Source organism: Mobula hypostoma, chromosome 16 (assembly GCF_963921235.1).
Source record: "Mobula hypostoma chromosome 16, sMobHyp1.1, whole genome shotgun sequence".
Classification (NCBI taxonomy): domain Eukaryota; kingdom Metazoa; phylum Chordata; class Chondrichthyes; order Myliobatiformes; family Myliobatidae; genus Mobula; species Mobula hypostoma.
Genome location: NC_086112.1, coordinates 6532477 through 6545127, shown reverse-complemented (window position 1 = coordinate 6545127; position 12651 = coordinate 6532477). Strand labels below are relative to the sequence as shown.

The 12651-nt window shown below is 45.4% G+C and overlaps 1 protein-coding gene across 1 annotated transcript in view; it reads right to left on the bottom strand.

Moving 5' to 3' along the window:
• LOC134357514 (ATP-dependent Clp protease ATP-binding subunit clpX-like, mitochondrial) overlaps positions 1-12127 on the bottom strand; it is a 39510-nt gene extending 27383 nt beyond the window's left edge. Inside the window, exons 1-3 of the mRNA XM_063069135.1 lie at positions 12112-12127; positions 9836-9959; positions 1951-2102 (exon numbers count right to left, since the gene is read on the bottom strand). Of these exons, the coding sequence (XP_062925205.1) occupies positions 1951-2102; positions 9836-9941 (258 nt within the window). The 5' untranslated portion in view covers positions 9942-9959; positions 12112-12127. The remainder of the gene's footprint in view (positions 1-1950; positions 2103-9835; positions 9960-12111) is intronic.
• Between the last annotated feature and the right edge of the window lie 524 nt (positions 12128-12651).

Here is a 12651-nt window from a genome sequence, read left to right as displayed (position 1 = left end):
GTCAGTCACCTTATGTACAGCCTAGTATCACCTTATGGACTTAGAATCGGTCTATTCATATAAGATGTCTTATGGATTTATATTTATTGCATTTTTTATTATTGTTGGGGTCTTTAACCTTTTTGTTTTCTTGTGCTGCATCAGATCCAGAGAAACAATTTTTTTTTGTTCTCCTTTAGACCCGAGTACAGGAAATGACATTAAACAATCTTGAATCTTGAATATCCCTCAATTCCTTTAATATCAGGAAGTCTACCTGTACCTGTTTTGAGTTAACTCACAGCCCTCCCGTGTAAAGATTTCCAAATAGTTAACACCCACATGGTAAAGAAATTTCTCCTCATTCCAATCCTGAATAACCTTCCCTTCTAAATGAATCTACTAATTTCTATGTCTTTGGACTACGAGAGGAAACTAGAACACCCAGAGGAAACCCACAGAGGCACAGAAAGAACGTACAAACACCTTATGAACAATGGTGGGAGTTGAAATTGGTTTACTGGCGCAGTAATATCATAGCGGTAACCACGATGCTAACTCTGCCGTGGACAGTCGCCAGCCCAATGGGGCTAGTAACCCCATCCTGTAAAATCCCAGTGCAAAAGAAACACCAACATCTCCTGCCTGGGAAAGGAATGATACTCATGTAGATAATGTGAAAGACTGGGCCAGGACAGGGGTCTCTGGTGAGCTGCTGTTGGCGGCCCATGCCCCAGTTTATTGATTTATTGGTTGATTGATTGAGTGAGATATAGCACAGAGTAGGCTGTTCCAGCTCTTTGAGTCACACCACCCAGTAACCCCCAATAAAGCCCTATGCTAATCACAGGACAATTTACAATGCCCAGTTAACCTACTAACCAGTATATCCACGGACTGTGAGAAGAAACCAGAGCACCTGGAGGAAACCCACATGGTCACAGGGAAAATGTACAAACTCCTCACAGGCAGCGGTGGGAATTGAACCCGGGTCACCTGTACTGTAAGGCATTGTGCTACCGTGCCGCCCCAATGTTCGACCTCCTGTGTTCTATTCCATCTTTAGCACAGCACCTCAATTAACAGGGATCAGTTTACTTAAATTCAACCTGACAACCATGTACAAAACAACACACACAAAATGCTGGCGGAACACAGCAGGCCAGGCAGCATCTATAGGAAGAGGTACAGTCGATGTTTCGGGCCGAGACCTTTCATCAGGACTAACTGAAAGAAGAGATAGTAAGAGATTTGAAAGTGGGGAGGGGAGATCCGAAATGATAGGAGAAGACAGGAGGGGGAGGGATGGAGCTAAGAGCTGGAAAGTTGATTGACAAAAGGGATACAAGGCTGGAGAAGGGAGAGGATCATGGAACGGGATGCCTAGAGAGAAAGAAAGGGGGAGGGGAGCACCAGAGGAAGATGGAGTGTAGGCAAGGAGTTATAGTGAGAGGGACAGAGGGAGAAAAAAGAGAGAGAGAGAAAAGGGGGGGGGAGAGAGAGAGAGAGAGAGAGAGAGAGAGAGAGAGATAAATAAATAAATACGGGATGGGGTCAAAAGGGGTGGAGGGGCATTAACGGAAGTTGGAGAAGTCAATGTTCATGCCAAAAGGTTGGAGGCTACTGTCAAGATGAAGCCAACTTGTAGCCTTTCTAACTTTCCAGCTCTTAGCTCCATCCCTCCCCCTCCTGTCTTCTCCTATCATTTCAGATCTCCTCCTCCCCCTCCCACTTTCAAATCTCTTACTATCTCTTCTTTCAGTTAGTCCTGATGAAGGGTCTCGGCCCGAAACGTCGACTATACCTCTTCCAATAGGTGCTGCCTGGCCTGCTGCGTTCCATCAGCATTTTGTGTGTGTTGCTTGAATTTCCAGCATCTGCAGATTTCCTCGTGTTTGCGTTTTAAAACCATGTACAAAATCCTCTTTAATGAACAATAAATACCCACAACCAAAAAGGTGAGAGTCTTACTTCTTTGGGTGCTGGCAGATTCACCTGGCAGTCACTTTTGTCAGCCATATGCCACAAACCAACTTCGTTGTAATTGTTTGCAGGAGATGTTTTTGAAGTCAACATCAGAAAGAAATGCTGGCAAGCATTGCATTTTACAAATGGAGCAGCATCTGGAAAAGATCATCTAATATTTTATACATATTAAATCGTGTAGATCATCAAATATTCTATTGGCAACCAGGAACCCAACACATTACATGAACATAATTTTAATAAAATCATAAGATACAGAAGCAGAATTAGGCCATTTGGCTCATCGAGTCTGCTCCACCATTTCATCATGACTAATCCGTTTTCCTCTCAGCCTCAGGCTCCTTTCTTCTCCCTGTATCTCTATTCCCTGACCAATCAAGAATCTACCAACCTCTGCCTTAAATATACATAAAGACTTGACCTCCATAGATGCCTCTCCCATCCACTCTCAAGGCCTTTCAACGTTCAATAGGTTTCAATGGGATTCCCACTCATTCTTCTGAAATCCAGTGAGTAGCATTCATTTTGAGAGGACTGGAATATAAAAGCAAGAATGTAACGCTGAGGTTTTATAAGCCATTGGTCAGACCGCACTTAGAGCATTGTGAACAGTTTTGGGCCCTTCGGAAAGATGTGCTGGCATTGGAGAGGAGGTTCACAAGAATGATCCTATGGATGAAAGGATTAAAATATGAGCAGCATTTGATGGCTCTGGGCCTGTACACACTGGAATTTAGAAGAATGAGGGAGAACATAGCAAACCCAGATAGAGAGGATATTTCTTATTGTTGTAGAATCTAGGGCCAGAGCCCACAGCCTCAGAATAGAGGAACGTCCATTTACAATAGAGATGAGGAGGAATTTCTTTGGCCAGAGAGTGGTAAATCTGTGGAATTTGCTGCTACAGATGGCCGTGGAGGCTAATTCATTGGGTATCTTTATAGTAGAGGCTGACAGGTTCTTGATTAGTCAGTGTGTCAAAGGTTATGGGGGAGGGGGGAAGGCAGGAGAATGGGGTTGAGAGGGATAATAAATCAGCCATGATGGAATGGTGGAGCATACTCGATAAACCGAATGGCCTAATTCTGCTCTTATGGTCTTATAGTCTTGTAAATCATTTTGAATCAGATCTGAAGATGTCATGGAACCAATGTTACAACAATAGGTTTCAAACTTCCCCTTTGGAAAAATAACCAACTGTTCAAGCGAACTGTTAACCATCATTTTCTCTAGGGTATTTGGGGACAGGTAAAAGAATGCCTTATTAGTAATGTCAACATTATGTGCATGAACAAAGAATAGAAAGCGAATATTTATAAGACCATAAGATATAGGAGCACATACATAACAGTAGTCATTGTAAATAAGCAACATCCACCACTGTCCCTGTATCTAAAAAGACCAAGGTAATATGTCTGAACGACTGGCGTCCTGTTGCACTCGCATCAATAATAAGCAAATGCTTTGAGAGGCTGGTCAAGGATTACATCTGCAGCTTGCTACCACCCACACTGCACCCCCTACAATTCGCCTACCGACACAACTGATTGACAGATGATGTAATAGCCACAGCTCTACACACTGTCCTTACACACCTGGAGAGGAGAGATGCTTATGTGACTAAGTTCGGCATTCAACACCATAATTCCCTCCAAGCTCGACAAGAAGCTCAGAGACCTCGGCCTTCACCCTGCCTTGTGCAGCTGGATCCTGGGCTTCCTGTCAGATCGCTGGCAGATGGTAAGAGTGGGCTCCCTCACCTCTGCACCTCTGGTGGACACAGGAGCCCCTCAGGGCTGTGTACTAAGCCCCCTCCTTTACTCTCTGTACACCCGTGACTGTGTCGCCACCCACAGCTCCAATCTAATTAAATTTACTAACGATACTGCGTGGTTTGGCCTTATCTCAAATAATAACGAGGTGGCCAACAGAGAAGAAATCATCAACCTGACACAGTGGTGTCAAGAAAACAACCTCTCCCTCAATGTTACAAAAACAAAGGAGCTGGTTGTGGACTACAGAAGGAACGGTGACAGGCTAACCCCTATTGACATCAATGGATCTGGGGTTGAGAGGGTAAAAGGTTTAAGTTCCTTGGCATACACATCACCGAGGCCCTCACATGGTCTGTACATATCGGCTGTGTGAAGAAAAAAAGCACAACAGCATCTCTTCCACCTCAGATGGTTGAAAAAATCTGGTGTGGGTCCCAAATCCTTTTGTACAGGGGCACAATTGAGAGCATCCTGACTGGCTGCATCACTGCCTGGTATGGGAACTGTACCTCCCTCAATCACAGGACTCTGCAGAGAGTGGTGCGGACAGCCCAGCGCATCTGTAGATGTGAACTTCCCACTATTCAGGACATTTACAAAAGGTGTGTAAAAAGGGCCCGAAGGATCATTGGGGACCCAAGCCATCCCAGCCACAAACTGCTCCAGCTGCTACAATCCGGGAACTGGTACCACAGCATAAAAGCCAGGACCAACAGGCTCTGGGACAGCTTCTTCCACCAGGCCATCAGACTGATTAATTCATACTGGTACAGTTGTATTTCTATGCTATATTGACTGTTCTGTTGTATAGTTTACTGTATTATTACAAACACTAATCTATTTGCTATCCTATTTATTACAAATTGCTAATTTGTACATTGCACATTCAGAGACATAGTGTAAAGATTTTTACTCCTCATGTATGTGAAGGATGTAAGAAATAAAGTCAGTTCAACATATTTTTAGCTTTATTAGTTGAATTGCATGAGTTGGTCCGTTGGCAAACCCAAAGTTTGGCTCCTTGGGTAGTCTAGCATTGATACCAAAGATCAAATCCTGAAGATTGATCAGAAGCAGGGGCCTATCTACGGAAAATAGCGTCTATGGCAAGCACTGAAATTGCGCCCCTGTCCAAACATCTGACACTCATCTTTTAGATAACTTTACCATAATATCAGCTCAAAAATACAAGTCAAGCTCGTTAATCTTTTAATTAACAAATTATGGCACTACATGAATATTATAACTGTACTTTCCTTGCTTTCACTGATGTAAATTGGTCTATGATGTGATCAAAGTCAGTTTGTTCAGTTTTTTCTCTTTCTACACTCGGCAGAGCAAGATCACAGAGTCTGCCTTGACCCATGGAGGCTCTCCAATATGAAAGTATTAGTTTTAACTTGCTGAACGATCTCTCACAGCTGGCGATGGAAACTGCGATGGTTAGCATTATTTGAATAGCAATGCGAAGAATGGGGAAGACGCTCGCATCTCCATACTGAACAATAAATTCAAGAAGCTCTTCAGGTCTTGATATTTTCAGGTTGACCTGCCTTGATAGCAATATTCTGCAATCCAAAATTTCTTCATATAGCTGCTGTCCATCAACATCAGAGCTGTACAATTCCCTCAAATTTTCGCACTTCTTCTTTAGTTCGTTATTGTCAGCGCCATAACACAATGCCTCGACATCGAGAAGGAACCCAAACTTGGCGTCAGTGTCATGCAAATGAGCGAACCTTTCATCCATTTCTCTGTGAAGATGGTTGAGTGTTCCCTTTATGACTCTTTCCATTTCCTCCTTAGCTGTTAACGCAGCGTCTCTCGAGTTATCATCAGCCATTTGTTTCTTTCGTCTCTGACTTCTTTCAACTTCAATATTTCATTCTTGACAGAGACCGACTCCTTCTTCGAGTGACTCACTGACCAACACTTCTATTTCATCATAAAAATGATCTCGGAAGGGTTTTCAAATCCAGGGCAGCATCGTGGAAGTTCATGCTAGGATCCTGCAGCCTCTTTTGAATACGGTCAATGCGAATGAGTACTTTCTTCCAAAATCCTAGCAAAATCAGAAAATCGCAACTCAACACGCAGTTGCACAGCTGCCTTGTGTCACTTCTTGTTTCACTCGTTTCGTTTTTATTGTCTATCGTGTCCTGGAGAACTTGAAGTATCTCCTCAAGGTACTTGTTGACAAGTTTCACTGCTTCTGTCCTTGCACTCCACCTGGTTTCGGACTCTGACTTAACAACCACAGGCACGGCATTTTTGAGCTTTTCCCAGCGCTGTGTTGAACGAGAGAAAAACACGTAGAGAGCTTCGATGGTTCCAAAAAACGTAACCATCATTGTATCCTGCTTGGCTGCATGGACACCCACCAAGTTGAGTGAGTGATTGTCGCAATTCACAAACACTGACTGCCAGGTTGTTTTTATCACTTATTCTTTGATGAACACCACTTCTGTGTCCAGCCATCACAGCAGCGTTGTCATAGCACTGTGACCGACAATCTTGTAGCTCCATTTCGTCCTTCTCTAGCTGTTTCAAGATGTCTTCAACCAAGCTTTCAGCATCCTTCTGGCTTATCTGGATAAAACCAAGGAAGGACTCTCTAACACGGACTGTTTTCCTCTCAAAATCAACTTCCACATAACTCACTACTTCTGACATCTGCTCACGGTGTGCCTGATCAGGAGTTGAGTCGAACATGAGACCATAGCACTTGGCTTTACGAATGCTTCTCAGTGAAATCTGGTGAACAGTGGATACCATCATGTGAATGAATTCGTTCTGGACAGCTCGTGAAAGATAAGACGTGGATCCAGGATGACTTTCCAAATGAGTGAGGTGTTTTTTTATGACAGGGTCGAAGATGGCCAGTAGTTTCAGTAAGCCAAGGAAATTTCCCACATTGGAGTCATCACCTAGCTGAAGTGACTCCCTGCATCCTCGCAAGGCCAGGTTCTGAGTCGCAAGGAATTTTATGCAGTGAAGGATTGTCGTCAAGATATCACGCCATTTCTGCTTGTCCTTCTCAATCTGTGACTGAAATATCACATCAATAACTCCTCTGTTTCCAGCTAAATTTCTTTCCACTGTGTAAAACATTCCCGATGATTCTTGGCATTTTCATGAACACTAATCCTTTCAGGTGCTTTCCACTGGTTGAATCCACTTTGCTGCTCCAATGAGGATTGATGGTCTGACCGGGAATAGAGAAGACAATAGAAACAAAATGCAGACTTTTTAGAAGGGGAATAGACCAGACATAATCGAGTCACTTCCTCACCATGACCATTTCCCAATTTCCTCTTGAACCAAGTTTTGTTCATTGAGCGGTTATTTGTTGGTAGAAAAGGCCCCTAAAAATACTGCAAACCCAGCTTTATTATTTCTGTTCTCAACACGTCAGGCAGAATTGCTTTTCCAGTGTCCTTGTCGAACTTCAGAAGTCCAGTGTCGTGCTGTTCAATCACTTCTGGTATGACAGTTCAAGGCTCTTTGACACCATCCAGTTCACTAGGTTCAGTGTCGTCAGGTTCAATCTCGTCAGGTAAAACCTCATCAATAAACTCAACATCACCACCACCACCATCGTCTTCCCCTCCTGTCATGTCCATGTTCTCTGTGGCAGCCTCACTCTTAATCTCGTCATACTCCGATTTATCTGACTTGACTTCCTCCTTGGCTTGTGACGCATTTGTACTTGATCCACCTTTGGATTCTAACAAACTTGTAGCAGGTGCAGGCGACTCCATGGAACGTGTCGAACTACTTGTTCCGGGCTTTTCGAAGAAGGGCACGAAGAACTTGCTCGACTTCTTGGCTTCCTCCGCCTCCAACTTCCGTCTCTTCCATCCTTCAGCTCCACTTTCCTTCTTATTCGTGAAGAAATGTTTCATGGTCTTCTTACACAGTGCTCTGAAATAAGGCCATCCTAGTGCTTCTCACCCATGGTAATCAAAGACAGATCATACATCTGAAGAAAATTCTTTTTTCACTATCCGAGGATGGCTTATCTGACTTTAATAGAAACTGCTCAGTTTCACCCCCTTCAAGTGGCGCCCAGGACATGTGCATTACCTGCCATAGCTGCCACTGATCAGAAGTCCAGAAATTTAATCCCAATGGCTGGAGACTGGAGACTGGAGGACTGTCCTGGAGCTGGAGGTCTGTCCTGGAGTTGGAGGACTGCCCTGGAGCTGGAGGTCTGTCCTGGAGCTGGAGGACTGTCCTGGAGCTGGAGGACTGCCCTGGAGTTGGAGGCCTGTCCTGGAGCTGGAGGACTGCCCTGGAGTTGGAGAACTGTCCTGGAGCTGGAGGCCTGCCCTGGAGCTGGAGGCCTGCCCTGGAGTTGGAGGACTGCCCTGGAGTTGGAGGCCTGCCCTGGAGCTGGAGGACTGTCCTGGAGCTGGAGGACTGTCCTGGAGCTGGAGGACTGCCCTGGAGTTGGAGGACTGCCCTGGAGTTGGAGGCCTGTCCTGGAGCTGGAGGCCTGTCCTGGAGTTGGAGGCCTGTCCTGGAGCTGGAGGACTGTCCTGGAGCTGGAGGTCTGTCCTGGAGTTGGAGGACTGCCCTGGAGCTGGAGGTCTGTCCTGGAGCTGGAGGACTGTCCTGGAGCTGGAGGACTGCCCTGGAGTTGGAGGGCTGTCCTGGAGCTGGAGGACTGCCCTGGAGTTGGAGGACTGTCCTGGAGCTGGAGGCCTGCCCTGGAGCTGGAGGCCTGCCCTGGAGTTGGAGGACTGCCCTGGAGCTGGAGGCCTGCCCTGGAGCTGGAGGCCTGCCCTGGAGTTGGAGGACTGCCCTGGAGTTGGAGGCCTGTCCTGGAGCTGGAGGACTCTCCTGGAGCTGGAGGACTGCCCTGGAGTTGGAGGACTGCCCTGGAGTTGGAGGCCTATCCTGGAGCTGGAGGACTGTCCTGGAGCTGGAGGCCCGTCCTGGAGCTGGAGGACTGTCCTGGAGCTGGAGGACTGTCCATGTGGGCGGGTGGAGGGGAAGGTGGAAGAGAAGAAGGGAGGAAAGGGACTTGTTATGCTGTTGTTTTGTTGCTTATCGTGGTCTGCTTTGCTGTGTTCTCTGTGGTTCTGCTGAGCTTGTGGGGGGGACCAGAATGTGTGGCAACACTTGTGAGCTGACCCTAGCACGTTCATACTGTGATGGTTGTGAATGCAAATGATTCTTTTCACCCTACGATTCCATGTTTTTTTTTCTTCATAAGCTCCTGACCGTTACTGGGGCATAGGCTGCCGACAGCAGCTCATGAGGGTCCTCTGTCCTGGGCCAGTCTCCCAGGTCCAGGTGTAACCCATCGATACGTCTTCTCAGTGAAGATCCCTCCTCTCCTCCTCTCCCAGAGGTGAGGTCTCCAGAGCTTCTGTTGGTGTTTCTATAGTTCTGGGTTTTTACAGGATGAGGGTGCTAGCCCCATGCCCAACTCGCCTCCTTTCGCAGCCGGACTCTTGACCTTCCATGGTGGAGTTTGTTTCCATGTACTGTACATGTGATAACTAAATAAATCTGAATCATTCAGATACCATTATGCAGGCATTATGGACCTTGGGTTTTAGTTTCCTCACAGTTGTCTCAAACAAGTAGTCAGCCATTGACTTGGTGCTTTAACAGTTCTCCTGCAAGCTACTGGAACGCATCATTAGGCAACCCCCTGGTCATTGTAAAATGTCTCTTGTTTTCACATGACCCAGTATAATGTTTCATTTTCTTTTGATTTTATTTATCAATACAGTGTGGAGTAGGCCCTTCTGGCCCTTCAAGCCACACCACGCAGCAACCTCCAATAACTCCCGATTCAACCCTAACTTATACAATGACTAATTAACCTACCTTTGAACTGCGGGAGGAAACCTGTGCACCCGGAGAAAACCCATGCATTCTACAGGGAGGACGTACAGAGGCACCTTACAGAGGACGCAAGGATTGAAATCAAACTCAGACTCTCCAAGCTGTAATAGCATTCCGTGTACTGCTCTGCTGCCGTGGTACCCCAAGTTAAGACAAACAAGCTTGACAATTCTTAGATAGGGTAGAAATGTCATTGGTAACCTAACTATCCAAGTGACTGTACTAAGACTTACAAGTAATTGGTTCTATGTGTATTCTATGACTTCCACATTTTGGGCAGCGTAATTGATCGCAGTTTTTCCTGAGAGAATTATTTGACTGCTGGTACGTTATCTTCATTCCATTTTTATGATGAGCCTGTGAAAGCAGATTAATACAAATTAGCTCCAATTTTACTTCAAATCAGACAGACGAAGGGCAAGGCATGTGGGAACCAAGGGTTAACTTTACTGAGTTTTGTTTCCCTTCGACTAACAAACTACAAAAGAATCAATATTCATGCCATCCTGATTGATTTTTCTAACTTCCAGTAATTGCTCCACCCCTCTCCCTTCTCTCTTTCCACCACCCATTCTTGCTTCCCTCTTACCTCCTCTCTTCTCTCTTGCCCATCACCTCTCTCTGGTTCCCCTCATCCTTCCCTTTCTCCCATGGTCCACGCTCCTCGCCTATCAGATTCCTTCTTCCTCAGTCCTTTACCTCTTCCACCTATCACTTCCCAGTTTATCACTTCCACCTCCCAGCTCACCTGGTCTCACCTATCACCTGCCAGCTTGTACTCTTTCCCCTCCCCACCCCCACCTTCTCATCCTGGCTTCTACCCCCTTACTTTCCAATCCTGGTGAAGGGTCTCAGCCTAAAACATCCACTGTTTACTCATTTCCACAGGTGTTGCCTGACCTGCTGAGCTCCCCCAGCATTTTGTGTGTGTTGCTCTGGATTTCCAGCATCTGCAGAATCTCTTAGTCATAGTCATAGAACATCACAGCATAGAAACAGACCCTTTAGCCTGTCTAGTTCTATTAATCTGCCTAGTTCAATCGATCTGCACCTGGACCATAACCCCTCAAACCCCTTCCAACCACGTACCTATGCAAATTCCTCTGAAATGGTGATATCACCCCCACATCCACCACATCCTCTGGCAGTTCATTCCGCACTTTCACCACCCTCTGAGTGAAGACGTTTCCCCTGACGTTCCTGTTAAACATTTCACCTTTCCCTCTTAACCCATTGTTATATTTTGTTACTCCAGACACCGATGGAAAGAAAAACAAAGGAGCCAGGATACTTGTCTACTTAACTTTTTCTTTAGTGAGGTGCTCACATATGGCATGGTGGCATAATGGCGTGTACCATTCATGTACAGTACATACTTCTGGCATGTAGCTCATAAAGAATCATGTAAACAAACAATGAATGCTTAATCATACAATATATTTACAATATTATTCAAATATTACTGAAATATTAAATACACAACTCCCCGACCTCTAGTTGTAGTGTTACCCAACCTCAGTAGAAAAAGCTTGCTTGCTATTACCCTCTCCATACCCCTGATAATTCTGCATACCTTTATCAAATCTCCTCTCAATCTTCTACTCTCTAGGGAATTCAAGTTCAAGTTCATGTCTAATTATCATTCAACATACATGAATACTGCCAAGTGAAACAGTGGTGCTCCAGAGCCAAGCTGCAAAGCACAGTACCAACAGTCACAGACAGCACATACAGTATAAGAAAGCTGTAAACATGCAGTCACACAAAAAAACATAGCCCAAATCCCTAAGTGACATGTCCCATAGACTGATGGAGTACAAATGTTGTCCGTGAGAACAAGCTGACGGACAAATGCCTGCATGCGCATATGCAATCCGGCTCGTCTCCCACTGAGCGAACACTGGAGGGCAGCATTGGTGCCACACCACACAACCTGCTGGCATCTGCAACAAGCAACACTGCAGTACGAGGCCTAGTCCACACTACAACCGAGGCCACGCAGCTCCCCCACCTCCAGACACACCAATAAACCAGAGTATTGCAGTATTATACATTCTCAATGCCCAACGGGCCCTTGCGGTTACGAGAATCATGTCCAAGACAATCACTCACTGTTAGGCTGCAGACCGCCTTTGTACAACAACTCCGATGCCTTTCTGTAGCAGGCAGCAACACAGTCTGCACCAAGTCCAACTCCTCCGCTAACAAGCAACTTATTGATGGGCAGACCTGCGGTACCTGAAGTCCTTAATTTCCAGCAACGTCTTGTGAATGTATAAAAGACATTTTAAAAAGACAAAAGCATCTTTGATTGACAGGATAAAAGGCTGCATTCGAGTGCACCACCATCATAACCTATTCAACCTTTCCCTATAACTCAGGTGCTCAAGTCCCGGCAACATCCTTGTAAATTTTCTCTGTTCTCTTTCAATCTTATTGACATCTTCTGTTTAAAAAAGTGAACATATATGGTTTATAGTCCAGGGAAATATTGCAAACAAAACTGTACCTGCTTGTTTCTGGAATTATCCTTATCACAGCCTTCATGTCTTTTGCCAAGTATTGGAGTGACAGAAAATGATCTCAGTGGACTATATGCTGGTTTATGAATCAATTCACAGGAGGTTGCTGCTATTGCTAGGAGCTTTGTCGGGGGCAATAAGAGCTGGCAAGCTAAAAAAAAAGTACAGAAATTTAACGCTCAGAAACTCCACCTGTCCATTTGAAATTGGAAATGTAATTATTTCACTTTCAAATTTAATAATAGTCCTACTCCATAATATGAAGCTATACCAGTGCCATCAGGAAAGATACTTACTTACACAAGCCCTTCAACGGTACTGCGGCATAGGCTGCTGACAGTAGCTTGTGAGATTCCTCTGTCCTGGGACAACCTTTCATGTTGTCTCCAGGTGTAGCACATCTTCTAGCTGTCTCCTTCCTCTCTCAGTGGTCTTCAGAGCTCGTGCTGGCATTTCTGTAGTGCTGGATTTTTACGGGAGGGGGTTGCTAGCCCTATGCCAAACCTCCTCCTTTTGCAGCCTTGCTT